Source organism: Salvelinus fontinalis, chromosome 2, assembly GCF_029448725.1.
Source record: "Salvelinus fontinalis isolate EN_2023a chromosome 2, ASM2944872v1, whole genome shotgun sequence".
NCBI lineage: Eukaryota > Metazoa > Chordata > Actinopteri > Salmoniformes > Salmonidae > Salvelinus > Salvelinus fontinalis.
Genome location: NC_074666.1, coordinates 32,629,621 through 32,643,732, shown reverse-complemented (window position 1 = coordinate 32,643,732; position 14,112 = coordinate 32,629,621). Strand labels below are relative to the sequence as shown.

Here is a 14,112-nt window from a genome sequence, read left to right as displayed (position 1 = left end):
CGATGGAATTTTAATATCGCTACCAGAAGTAAAACCTTGTATGTTTCTTCAAAATGTTTTTTGTAGAACCTTTGAGATTAAGAACGGTTCTTTAAGAACGGTTCTTTATAGAACCATTCTCAATAATGGTTCTACGAAGAACCATAAAAAATGGGTTATAGCACAAAAAAGGGTCATGGCTAGAAGGAATACAGCTGTTGTCAAATTAGCGTAAATGTTTATTAGAGGCTAGAGCCCTGCACAGGCATGAATTTTAAGGCCCTACCCTACCCATGCCCGTGACGTTCAGGCCCTACCCTACCCATGCCCGTGACGTTCCCTACCCAGGCCAAATTGCTTCTGCCAAATTTAGTTTCCCATCTCCTCAAAAGTATCTCTGGCTCTGCTCTACGACCAAAGAGACGTAAGCTACTTTTGGTTACTCTAAGCAAATGGCTCAGCTTCAAAATGTTAGTGATCAATTTAATGATACCCAAGCACTACCCGTACCCTAGTTATTGATGAAAAACAGGCTATACCCGGTCCTAACGCGATGTATAACGTCGGGGCCCGTCGAGCTCGGGTCGGGTAGTAGAGCTCTGTTAGAGGCCCTCCTGTTGGCCGTAGAGACAACATTTTGCGGTTTTAAAGCCTTCAATTCTACATAGTTTGGGGGCGTAAAGAGCATTTTAAAGATAGTTTCCTGCAATTCTATTCATTTTGTCATGGGGCTGAGAGAATAATTGCATTTTCAAAGCTAATTTCCTGCAATTCTACACATTCTTCCATTGAGCTGAGAGAAAATGTGCCATTCTACACATTTTGCAGTGGCTCATGCCGTGTTCTATTGAGATCTGAGTGACTGCTCAGACATTATAGCAAAATCAATGGGGGCCCCATGCCATGCCATTTTTTGCATTTTAGATTCTCTCTGACTGTTTAGTTTTTATTTTGGTGAGTCTTTGTTCCCCAAAATGTACTTATTAAATAATATATTGTTCCATTATCTTTTCTACATACTTTCTATCTAGTTTTAGTCATTTAAGTTTACATTGAAAACGTTTTACCATACCGAAAATGATATGATTAAATCAGTATTTTTGGGACAAGGAACAGTTGCATGTGTTGTGTTGTAGGAAACCGACTGTAGGGTAATTGATTCAATGATTGTAGATGTCTCTCTCTTTTGCTTGTGATAGATTGATGTGTAAGATTGAACTTTTTCCCTCCCTTTTTCCTCAGGAGGTAGAAGAGGACAGTGTGGAGGAGAGGGTGGTGGAGAGGGTGATAGAGAACGTGTCTCAGGTGAAGATAAAGTGCAAGGTGAGGGAGGTACAACCAGTGGTGAAGATGGACACACGTTTCTTTGGAGAGCTGCTGGCGGAGGTTTATAGGAAGAACTGTGACATCCACACGTGCATCTCAGAACACGTGGCCAAGATACGCGGACGGTGGGTTTAGGTTTTTCAACATAAAGCCTTATTAATGTGTAGGGCTTATAGCTTTGTTATAGCTTTGTTTTTCCTCCAGCACCAACCATAAAACATAACATACTAAAAAAAAACAATAAGGAAGCAAGACAGAAACCAAAGGGAGAAAGTACAGTAACTCTATCTCCTTCTAAACTGTAGGGGTATTTTCTTGTGCTGGTTGAGTATTTCAATAATCAGTGTTAGCTCTGGCTCTCCTCTCCTCAGTTTCACACTTGGTTCAGAATGTCACACTTGCTCTAATTCAATTTGTCATGCTAGATCATAAAATACTGTATGAGGTTTGTCAGATTAGGTCATAAAATACTGGATGAGGTTTGAGGCACAGGCACTGCTACTCTGTAACCCATAGAGACTACAGTTTTGGGGGAATATAACGCTCCTGGAGCCATTAAAGAACAGTCTCTAGTAGTCATAGTCAACAGATTTTACATAAACTTTCTAGACTCACTAGCTAGGCCATATAATATGTACAGTAACGCTGTGGAATGTACAACTCCCTAATGTTTTTTGGGATAATCTGCTCAGCAACAATGTTTCCCAAGGAGTCCTGTAGTTACAACTGTCAGTCAGACCTCTCTGTTTCTCTAGACTCTCTGTTTACTCAGTGCCTGTGATTCACTGAGCAAACACACCCCTCTGTTTCCCTGTCCTTCTGCATCCATGTGAACCTGTGTAGAGACACAGCAATGATTTATAGACCAGTCTGATTAGGATTAGACTAAGTGTGTGTGCGTGTGTGCGTGCCTCATGACCTGTCATGTTCTTCAGTGTTTACCTTTCCATCTCTCTCCCAGGAAACACCTCCTGGACCCCAGCAACGACTACAAGGTACAGCGGGGACGGAGGGGCGGCTGCCATGATGGTTTTACACAGTACATCATATAAGTCGTGTACTGTACGGTTTAAACAGTTACAGTGCATTCTGAAAGTGTTCAGACCACGTTACAGTCTTATTCTCTCATCAATCTACAAACAATACCCCATAATTACAAAGTAAAAACAGGTTTAGATTTTTGGTGTGCAAATGTATAAAAAAAATATTTAAAAAATAAATATGACATTTACATAAGTATTCAGACCCTTTACACAGTACTTTGTTGAAGCACCTTTGGAAGTGATTATAACCTTTGAGTCTTCTTGGGTATGACACTGCAAGCGTGGCACACCTGTATTTGGAGAGTTTTTCCCATTCTCTGCAGATCATCTCAAGCTCTGTCAGGTTGGATGGGGAGCGTCACTGCACAGCTATTTTCAGGTTTCCAGAGATGTTAGATCAGGTTCAAGTCCAGGCTCTGGCTGGGCCACTCAAGGACATTCAGAGACTTGTCCAGAAGCCACTCCTGTGTTGTCTTCGCTGTGTGCTTAGGGTTGTTGTCCTGTTGGAAGGTGAACCTTCGCCTCAGTCTGAGGTCTTGAGCGCTCTGGAGCAGCATTTCATCAAGGATCTCTCTGTACTTTGCTGCATTCATCTTTCCCTCGATCCTGACTAGTCTCCCAGTCCGTGCCGCTGAAAAACATCCCCACAGCATGATGCTGCCACCACCATAGGGATGGTGGCAGATTTCCTCCAGACATGACACTTGGCATTCAGGCCAAAGAGTTCCATCTTGGTTTCATCAGACCAGAGAATCTTGTTTCTCATGGTCTGAGAGTATTTTAGGTGCCTTTTCGGGAAACTAGAACTGGGCTGTCGTGTTTTTTACTGAGGAGTGGCTTCCGTCTGGCCACTCTACCATAAAGGCCTGATTGGTGGAGTGCTGCAGAGATGGTTGTCCTTCTGGAAGGTTCTCCCATTTCCACAGAGGAACTCTGGAGCTTTTTCAGAGTGACCATCGGGTTCTTGGTCACCTCCCTGACCAAGGCCCTTCTCCCCCGATTGCTCAGTTTGGCCGGGCGGCCAGCGCTAAGAAGAGTCTTGGTGGTTCTAAACTTCTCCCTTTTAAGAATGATGGAGGTCAACTATGTGTCTCATAGCAAAGAGTCTGAATACTTATGTAAATAAGATATTTCAGTTTTTTTATGATTTTAAATGTGCTATTATGCGGTATTATGTGTAGATTGAGGAGGATAAATATTTATTTGATCCATTTCAAATAAGCCTATAATGTAACAAAATGTGTAAAAAGGGAAGGAGTCTGAATACTTTTTGAATGCATTAGGGAAAAACACAATGTTTTTGTTAGTAACTTCATTTTCTCACTAGGTACTCAAAGTGCTCTTTAGAAGAAGGTAACCATTGGAAACATGAAAGACTAAACGTGTCTGTATTTGTCCAGATGGAGAGAGAGGACATTGAGGCCCTGATCCCCAAAGGAGCATCTGAACTGACCAAACAGCAGATCCGTTACCTGCTGCAGGTAACACCTGTTTTTATTGGCTGTTTAACAGTGTTCTCCCAGAACATTCCCTCTCTGTCTTTCCCTCTATTAATCACTCTCTCCTATCAGTCTTGTTTTTCTCAAATATCTTCTCTGACCTCCTCCCCCCCTCTCTCCCGCTCTCTCAGACCCGTATGACAGCTGACAAGACAATGCGTCTCCTGCTGACCACCTTCAGCAGCCTGAGGGAGGAGCTGATCCACATGTCAGAGGAACTGAGGGTAAGACCTGGGGAGCGGGCCCCTAAAATAGCCCCTAATGGCTGTAACGGTAGTCCTCCTCCTCTTCAACCGAAAAGGAGGAGTAGTGATGGAACCAAGGCGCAGCGGGTTGTGAACACATCATTTATTTAAAGACAAGACGAAAAAACACCAACTTCACTATAACTAACAAAACAACAAACGGAGTAGACAGACCTGGACGACGAACTTACATTAAACAAGAAGAACGCACGAACAGGGAAAATAGACTACACAAAATGACGATGTACAAAAACAAACCGAACAGTCCCGTATGGTGCGACAAACACTGACACAGGAGACAACCACCCACAACGAACACTGTGAAACAACCTACCTAAATATGACTCTCAATTAGAGGAACGCCAAACACCTGCCTCTAATTAAGAGCCATACCAGGCAACCCTTAAACCAACATAGAAACAGAAGACATAGAATGCCCACCCAAACTCACGTCCTGACCAACTAACACATACAACAAACTAACAGAAATAGGTCAGGAACGTGACAATGGCTCTTTTCTAAACTGTCCTATTGAAATATACATGTAGGCAGTCTAACAGAGTATTACTGCATCTGTCTCTGTTAATGATTTATAAATGCACTAGATTGGTGGTTCCCATCCTTTTTTGGTTACTGTACCACCAACTGTTTTTTGCTCTGCCCTGAGTACCCCTGAAGTACCCCCTCACATGCATTTTACCAGTAAGCCTATGGTGTCATGGGTCTTCTCAAGTACCCCCTAAGGATAGGCCAAGTACCCCCAGAGGTACCCCTGGTTTGGAACCACTGCACTAGATGACTGACAGGGGACGCTGTTAATGCATACTTTTAAATTCAATTCTGTGAGCTAAACATTAAAATGTACAAATGTATAAAACCATTTTCCTTAAAGTATAACTTTTTTGAAAGTACTAATGTTACTGTCTTCACGACAACAAAAAATACTTTGGTCTCTGTTCTCCCAGCGTCTGGAGAGTGAGAAGGAGACCCTGGAGAGAGACTTAAGCTTCAAGGCTGACCAGGCTGAGCAGTATGACCGCCTCCTAGAGGCCGTACGAGAGAACAACAGACAGCTACAGGTAGGTGTGTGTGTTGGGGGAGTTTGTTTGTGTGTGTCTTCCACTGTGTGTTGCTTGTGTGGGTTTGCCTGTATGTACACCTCCTCTGCCATGTATGTTAGTGCAATGGGTGCATACAGTATATGTGTGAGCAACTCTGTCCATCCATCCATATAGATATCTCTGAAGGAGAGCAGCTCCAGCCAGCGGACCCTGGAGACTCAGATCCTGAGCAGCCACAGTACAGACTCAGGCAGAGAGTTCCGCATTAGAGAACTGGAGGGCAGCTACCGAGCCCTGGAGAAGGAGAACGAGATGCTCAAACAGAAGGTATTCTAACTTTACTCTCCATCTCTGACTCTAACCTATCTCACTTCAGAGCTAGAATCAACTCTTACCAATTCTTCCTGCACAAGATTACTTAACTATAGTATCTGACTGTAGAATTTTTCTCATAGAACCAACTTCCTTAACTAACTTGTCTCTCTCTGTATCGGTTTTCATCCAGCTGGCCGGTCAGTGCAGCAGTAGCACCATTCAGTTTAAGACAGAGGAGTTGTCACGTCAGTACTCGGAGCAGCTAGCTGCCCTGCGCCAGGAGAAGGACAAGGAACTGCAGAGCCTCAGGGTGAGAAGCCTACAGAAATGTATGGATACAGGCATGGGCTTTCCTGCACAGTTGGAAGTAGTGTAGCAGTACTGACTGTACTTGTGGGCAGAAATATGGGTATGTAGTGTTATACTGACTATGGGTATATAGTGTTATACTGACTATGGGTATATAGTGTTATACTGACTATGGGTATATAGTGTTATACTGACTATGGGTATATAGTGTTATACTGACTATGGGTATATAGTGTTATACTGACTATGGGTATATAGTGTTATACTGACTATGGGTATATAGTGTTATACTGACTATGGGTATATAGTGTTATACTGACTATGGGTATATAGTGTTATACTGACTATGGGTATATAGTGTTATACTGACTATGGGTATATAGTGTTATACTGACTATGGGTATATAGTGTTATACTGACTATGGGTATATAGTGTTATACTGACTATGGGTATATTGTGTTATATTGACTATGTGTGTGTCTGTCCAGACCCAACTGACACGGATCACCACGGAGTACACCACGGAGAGATCAGGTGACAAGAGCCTGCAGCTCCGCATCACACAGCTGCTGACAACACTGGAGCAGCGGGAGGTTGTCATCAAACGTCAGGAAGAGGTCAGGGGTCATAGTTACTGGTCACTGTTCAGCCTTTAGGCACAGATCTAGGATCAGATCTAAGAAAAAACTCCAACAAGATTTGTATGTATTGCCTGACTTAAACTCCCTTAAGAGAACCAAACTAACCCAACAGGTTTGGATTAGGGGGAAAAACCTGCTTTTAGGGTCTTTCATCTCATTTGTTCCCATAATCAAGTTCTGTGTTCTTTGGTCCAGCCAGTCTGACTACATTCTCTCACAGTCCTTGTGTTAACGTGTTAACTCTCACAGTCCTTGTGTTAATGTGTTAACTCTCACAGTCCTTGTGTTAACGCGTTAACTCTCACAGTCCTTGTGTTAACTCTCACAGTCCTTGTGTTAACGTGTTAACTCTCACAGTCCTTGTGTTAACTCTCACAGTCCTTGTGTTAACGTGTTAACTCTCACAGTCCTTGTGTTAACTCTCACAGTCCTTGTGTTAACGTCTTAACTCTCACAGTCCTTGTGTTAACTCTCACAGTCCTTGTGTTAACTCTCACAGTCCTTGTGTTAACGTGTTAACTCTCACAGTCCTTGTGTTAACTCTCACAGTCCTTGTGTTAACGTGTTAACTCTCACAGTCCTTGTGTTAACGTGTTAACTCTCACAGTCCTTGTTTTAACGTGTTAACTCTCACAGTCCTTGTGTTAACGTGTTAACTCTCACAGTCCTTGTGTTAACTCTCACAGTCCTTGTGTTAACGTGTTAACTCTCACAGTCCTTGTGTTAACGTGTTAACTCTCACAGTCCTTGTGTTAACGTGTTAACTCTCACAGTCCTTGTGTTAACTCTCACAGTCCTTGTGTTAACGTGTTAACTCTCACAGTCCTTGTGTTAACGTGTTAACTCTCACAGTCCTTGTGTTAACGTATTAACTCTCACAGTCCTTGTGTTAACGTGTTAACTCTCACAGTCCTTGTGTTAACGTGTTAACTCTCACAGTCCTTGTGTTAACGTGTTAACTCTCACAGTCCTTGTGTTAACGTGTTAACTCTCACAGTCCTTGTGTTAACGTGTTAACTCTCACAGTCCTTGTGTTAACGTGTTAACTCTCACAGTCCTTATGTTAACGTGTTAACTCTCACAGTCCTTGTGTTAACGTGTTAACTCTCACAGTCCTTGTGTTAACTCTCACAGTCCTTGTGTTAACGTGTTAACTCTCACAGTCCTTGTGTTAACTCTCACAGTCCTTGTGTTAACTCTCACAGTCCTTGTGTTAACTCTCACAGTCCTTGTGTTAACGTGTTAACTCTCACAGTCCTTGTGTTAACGTGTTAACTCTCACAGTCCTTGTGTTAACGTGTTAACTCTCACAGTCCTTATGTTAACGTGTTAACTCTCACAGTCCTTGTGTTAACGTGTTAACTCTCACAGTCCTTGTGTTAACTCTCACAGTCCTTGTGTTAACGTGTTAACTCTCACAGTCCTTGTGTTAATGTGTTAACTCTCACAGTCCTTGTGTTAACGTGGCTCTGAAGGTTCTTTTTAATTTCACCTTAGGAATGTGTTTATCTGACATGCGTGTACACCTTTAGCTACATCATTAACACCTGTTTTACAGCACAGGCCTACTTCCTCCTCCCTTCTTATTCATCTCTGACCTCCCATTTCTGACCTTTAACCATCAGGAGATCTGGCGACTGCAGCAGCAGAAGAGCGACAGCGCCAAGAATGTCACCACAACCACTATCACCAAAAGGTCAGTCCCCCACAACACCATGAGCATATTTTATGGGGAATATTTGGAAGAAGCTCCCTTAAAATGGGTTAATGTAATTTAGGATGCCTAGTGTGGTATTTCCCAAAACAGGATTTTGTACTGGTATACAGTAAGAACATAACCAACCAGTATGTGGTCCTTACTGTGTATAACTGATGTGTAGGTACAGTAACCAGTACCCCCTCCTGGGCCTGCTGAGTGATGACTTCCAATCTACATTGCCCGTCAAGGACGCCAAGACCATCGTCATCGAGAGCCGGACAGGGGAGATTATCAAACAGGTAGAGTAGAGCAGGTAAGAAGTATAAGCTAGATGGCCACGCTAGAATGGACAAACTATAGTATAGCTATACTGTAAGAACTGACGAGTAACAACATCAGGTATTGTTCTCAGTTTAGAGTTTGAAGTGAGGGGTAAGATTAGGGAAATAATTAAGGTTAGGGTAAGTGGTTAAAAGTGAAATATGATTAGTGATGTCTATTCTGACATGGCCAAATAGTGTTAACCCTGTGTGTACTGTCATGGGGAACCAGGAGGGAGAGAGCTTGGGTTCCTTACTGGGCTTTTACTATCTGGCCCTGTCAGAAGCTGGGCCAGGGGTCGCTGTGTGAGGAGGGATGATGAGAGGCTGATGGATGGATGGAGGCAGTTCCCTCTGTGGTCCTGGAGAGCTAGGCACTGATGGCATGGAGAGACCATGTTCAATTCTGCCTCTGTCTGTTAGTAGTAAAATAAATGGATGTTCTCCCAACTCTACTAAATTCCGCATCAGGGTGGTATGTTTAATTGGACAGGTGTCCTTGTTTGTGAGAAGCATGCAAGAGGTAGTGATTGAGTTGGAGTGGATATGCAGTGCATTCAGAAAGTATTCAGACCCCCCTTTCCAAATGTTACAGCCTTATTCTAAAATTGCAAAAATTGTTTTTTCCCTCATCAATCTACAAATAATAACCCATAATGACAAAGCAAAAACAGGTTGAGATTCTTGGTGTGCAAATGTATTAAAAAAAAGAAGGAAATATGACATTTTACATAAGTATTCAGACCCTTTACTCAGTACTTTGCTTAAGCACCTTTGGAAGCGATTATAGCCTCGAGTCTTCTTGGGTATGACGCTACAAGTTTGGCACACCTGTATTTGGGGAGTTTTTCCCCATTCTCTACAGATCATCTCAAGCTCTGTCAGGTTGGATGGGGAGTGTCACTGCACAGCTATTTTCAGGTCGGGTTCAAGTCCAGGCTCTGGCTGGGCCACTCAGGGACATTCAGAGACTTGTCCAGTAGCCACTCCTGTGTTGTCTTCGCTGTGTGCTTAGGGTCGTTGTCCTGTTGGAAGGGGAACCTTCGCCTCAGTCTGAGGTCTTGAGCGCTCTGGAGCAGATTTTCATCAAGGATCTCTCTGTACTTTGCTACGTTCATCTTTCCCTCGATCCTGACTAGTCTCCCAGTCCGTGCCGCTGAAAAACATCTCCACAGCATGATGCTGCCACCATCATAGGGATGGTGGCAGATTTCCTCCAGACGTGACGCTTGACATTCAGGCCAAAGAGTTCCATCTTGGTTTCATCAGACCAGAGAATCTTGTTTCTCATGGTCTGCGAGTACTTTAGGTGCCTTTTGGGACACTCCAAGTGGGCTGTCGTGCCTTTTACTGAGGAGTGGCTTCTGTATCATAAAGGCCTGATTGGTGGAGTACTGCAGAGATGGTTGTCTTTCTGGAAGGTTCTCCTGTCTCCACAGAGGACCTCTGGAGCTCTGTCAGAGTGACCATCGGGTTCTTGGTCACCAAGGCCCTTCTCCCCCGATTGCTCAGTTTGGCCGGGCGGCCAGCTCTAGGAAGAATCTTGGTGGTTCCAAACGTCTTCCATTTAAGAATGATAGAGGCCACTGTTTTCGTGGGGACTTTCAAAGCTGCAGACAGTTTTTAGTACCCTTCCCCAGATCTGTGCCTCGACACAATCCTGTCTCGGAGCTCTACGGACAATTCCTTCCACCTCATGACTTGGTTTTTGCTCTGACATGCACTGTTAACTGTGGGACCTTATATAGACAGGTGTGTGCCTTTCCAAATCCTGTCCAAGCAATTGAATTTACCACAGGTGGACACCGATCAAGTTGTAGAAAATCTCAAAAATGATCAATGGAAACAGGATGCACCTGAGCTCAATTTTGAGTCTCATAGCAAAGCGTCTGAATACTTATGTAAATAAGTATTCAGACAATGGGGTATTGTGTGTAGATTTATGAGGACTTTAAAAAAAAATAATGTAATCCTTTTTAGGATAAGGCCCTAACATAATAAAATGTGGAAAAAGTAAAGGGGTCTGAATACTTTCCGAATGCACTGTTGGGTGACATTACCGACTCTTCCAGGGATTGGAGATCCACTGTTAGTCTTAGAGCTGTCATGACGTCTGAATCAAAGCTGTCATTAGCACTAGTCAAAACAACAACATCAATCAGAGGGTTAGATAAGATCAAGCTTTTTGTCTTTCCAAGGCATAATGAAAGAGTTGTGTGGCAGATTTATACTGAGTGAGAAAAAGCAAGAAACAGACATGTAATTAAGTACATCTGATGGATTACTCCTTCACGCCATAACGACTGTATCCATGTTGTTTATTTTGAAACAGAAAATCATTACAACCCCTTAAAGAGACTGCTTCTCTCTGCTCCGCACAGGAAGGAACGACAAGAAGACCCTGATGTTCCCCCTCCCTCCCACACTCCGTCCGTCCCTCCCCTTCTCCCCCCGCAGCTGCCGTCTCCCTCTTCCTCAGGGCTCCCAGGGTGGTGGTGGTAGGGTCAACACCCCTATATTTGGGATGAGTGGTTTGGAACAAATGGGGTTAGATGAGAGGCTTCACTTTGGTTAGGATAGGGACACCAAATACTCAACCACCAATATGTTATAGTAGAAGCTTATGCTACAGCCACGAGGGCTGGGGAGGGGACAGGGAAGAGGGGGCTTATTAGTGTGCAGCTATCTAGTCCTCTGTCCTCCATGGAGCCAGCACTACCCTGCTAATCTTGGGGACAACTCCTCTAAAGGCGTTATGGTTACTTTGCATGTAAATAAGTTATCTAAATATGCTTTAATTATGCGCTAATTAAAAAGACTATGGTGAAATTCGCTTTGGCAGACATTTAATAAAAATGGCCACCTCTGTTCTGGTCATTTGCTATTCTTTTGTGGCAAGGTAATGGTACATAAGTGCGATATGTTTTAGATGCATTTTGTTTCATGTTTAAACCTTACGAGGTGCATGGGTTTGTTTTGAATGAGGGGTTATTTGAATGGAATGCTGTGCTTGGGGTTGGGGGTTGGAGTGGGTGTATGAGAATATGAATGACTGGGTTGGACATGGACTGGTGCATGGTTCTATGGGTAGTATACCATAGTGGATGACCTGGTCATTTTAGAAGCACAATAAACACTGTATGGAGTACTTTGTTTTTCCTTCAATTGTTATATGCTGAAGTTCTCTTTAATGTGCTCTCACATTTAAAGTCAGCCTGTTCTTTTCTAATTAGGCCTTAACCTCTGCTTTTTGGAACTGTGATTAAAATGTAGAATTTAACGTCACTTGTCTTACATTTTTTTATGTGTTTTATTTTCTTTTTACCTATGAAACACCAATAATTAGGCCTCGGGGCAACTACTATATTATCCAGTAGGGTGCCACTGTCAGTGTGCAGTTACCTTCTTGTGGCAGCAGAGGGGGCCAGTGGCCTACAGTTGTGCCTCAGAGTGACGGAGTGGTATGGAGCATCCCCCTCTGCTCTGCTCTCAGTGAATGAGGTCATGATATCTCTGTAGGGCTTGGCTCAGGCAGACTGTCAACCATTTCACTGTCCCATTCACTGGACTTTCTGTCTGACGATGCACACATGCCCTGTGATCTATATATGCTTGGTAATGGTAGTAGGACACTAGTACCTAGATATTGCAGTGCTATTAGTAGTATTAACAGTCAAATAAGTACAATTATTAGTTGTGTTGTTAGTATGTGAGAAACCTTTGTGACACATTTCTTGACGGAACCATTTCCGTAGCCTGTTTTATGCATGCTTCATGAATTAGTGATGAGGCGTGGTGCTGGTCTCTGGTAGGTCCTCAACTGCTCTCTTCAGGAGAATGAGGTCGGGAGGGAAGCTACGGCCCCTAAAGGAAAATACTGTCTCATTCATAATGTTAGGGATTATCTGGGCCTCTGCTATCTGATTGGCCTACCTACCTGGCCTCCTGATTGCCTGGCTAACCAGACTCCTTGCTCCAGCCAAACGGTACACCATGCCCAAGTTGGATCTGAGTACATTGCAGACCCTTCACCGAATGCGAACACATTCGGGCCATCTGATTGGTCCAGAAACCGATGGGTTGGACCAGAGCCAGAACACACGTGGGTAAAAAAAATCATAATTGTTTTTGATACTCTGATTGTTTAGAGACAATCCAATCGCTTTACGACTTTGTAGGACACTCCTCGTACCCCTCATCGCCACAAACGACTTCAATAATGGCAGTCTCAGACTAAAGTATGTAGCGAACGGCAGAACAGCGTTGTCAGACTAGCCTCTTGGTACCTGTACGTATGTCACATCCTAATAAGTTATGACACACACAAGCAAGCAACCACGCACAGTTACACGTACGCACACTATTGTGTCTATATGATCACGATAGTGATTTTATTTTGATTTGAAGTGGTATAATTCTTAGTTTCCCCTCTTCCAATCCCTCTCTCTCGTTCTCCACATCTCTATCCTCTCTCCCTCCCTTCCCTCTGCATGGCCTGATGTAGCTCTAGAGTTAGAGATGCATGGGCTAGTGTGTGTGTGAGGTTGAGTGTCGGATGGGTGAGGAGAGAGCGGGAGATGTGGGGGCTGGGGATAATGGGGAAGCATTGATTATGGCTGATAATTCAGGGCTTTGATGTGGATAATGCAGTCTCTCTCTTCCTGCACTGCCTGTGTACTCAAAGCCCCTGGGGGCCACAGAGGATATTGGGTTTACACACTCTCTTTCTCTCTCGCTCTCTCTGTGTTTGATAGAGCGAAAGAGAGAGCATGCACGGACATGTAGAGTGTGTGTAAGTGAGTGATTGTGTAAGTGTGTGTTTGTACAGTACTACCACAGAACTGTTTGTGTGTGTCCAAACTCACAGGGATTTTTACCATGTCTGTCTTTGTCTGCCGGTGTTCCTTAACTTCCTCAATTCTGTTGTGTTTATATAAGTTTTAGTTTTCATTGTTTTTCATTGTCTCTTTCACCGCACTCTCCCTCTCCTTCTATCCTAACACAAACCATACTCTCTCTTTCCAATCTGACTATGCACACTCACAGGGCCCTACACACTCACACACACACACACACACTGCACATACATTTATACTGACTCTACACACACACACACACACACACACACACACACACACACACACACACACACACACACACACACACACACACACACACACACACACACACACACACACACACACACACACACACACACACACTGCTGCTACTCTGTTTATCTTATATCCTGTTGCCTAGTCACCTTACCCGTATACATATTTACATCTACCTTCATCACTCTAGTATCCCTGCAAGTTGTAAATATGGTATTGGAACTGACCCTGTATATAGTATGCTTACTTACTGTATTCTTATTGTATTTTTATTGTATTCTTCATATTTCCTTTTATTTCTCGTGTTTTTTTTCTTTTAGTATTACGTTGTTATTGATTATTGCATTGTTGGGTTTAGAGTTTGCAAGAAAGGCATTTCATTGTACTTGTGCATGTGACATTAAAACTTGAAACGGACTAGGAAATGTGTGAGTGTGTTTCGCTCGTTGATAGGAGACCAAGGTGCATCGTGGTAAGCGTACATCTTATTTTATTTAGATGAACACCAAAAAAACAACAAAAGATAAACGAACGTAACGTTCTGCAGGCTACATAGTAAC

At 43.3% G+C, this 14,112-nt stretch overlaps 1 protein-coding gene across 3 annotated transcripts in view; it reads left to right on the top strand.

Moving 5' to 3' along the window:
* Positions 1-11,718, top strand: part of LOC129817003 (protein POF1B-like) — a 32,063-nt gene extending 20,345 nt beyond the window's left edge. Inside the window, exons 3-13 of one of the 3 annotated variants that reach the window (XM_055871995.1) lie at positions 1,222-1,430; positions 2,267-2,300; positions 3,749-3,829; positions 3,979-4,071; positions 5,058-5,171; positions 5,328-5,480; positions 5,659-5,778; positions 6,267-6,395; positions 8,045-8,115; positions 8,300-8,417; positions 10,820-11,718. In XM_055871995.1, the coding sequence (XP_055727970.1) occupies positions 1,222-1,430; positions 2,267-2,300; positions 3,749-3,829; positions 3,979-4,071; positions 5,058-5,171; positions 5,328-5,480; positions 5,659-5,778; positions 6,267-6,395; positions 8,045-8,115; positions 8,300-8,417; positions 10,820-10,843 (1,146 nt within the window). In that variant the 3' untranslated portion in view covers positions 10,844-11,718. Of the gene's footprint in view, positions 1-1,221; positions 1,431-2,266; positions 2,301-3,748; positions 3,830-3,978; positions 4,072-5,057; positions 5,172-5,327; positions 5,481-5,658; positions 5,779-6,266; positions 6,396-8,044; positions 8,116-8,299; positions 8,432-10,770 lie in introns of all 3 variants that reach the window. The other 2 variants (XM_055871997.1, XM_055872001.1) reach the window with 2 other exon arrangements.
* Positions 11,719-14,112: the final 2,394 nt, after the last annotated feature.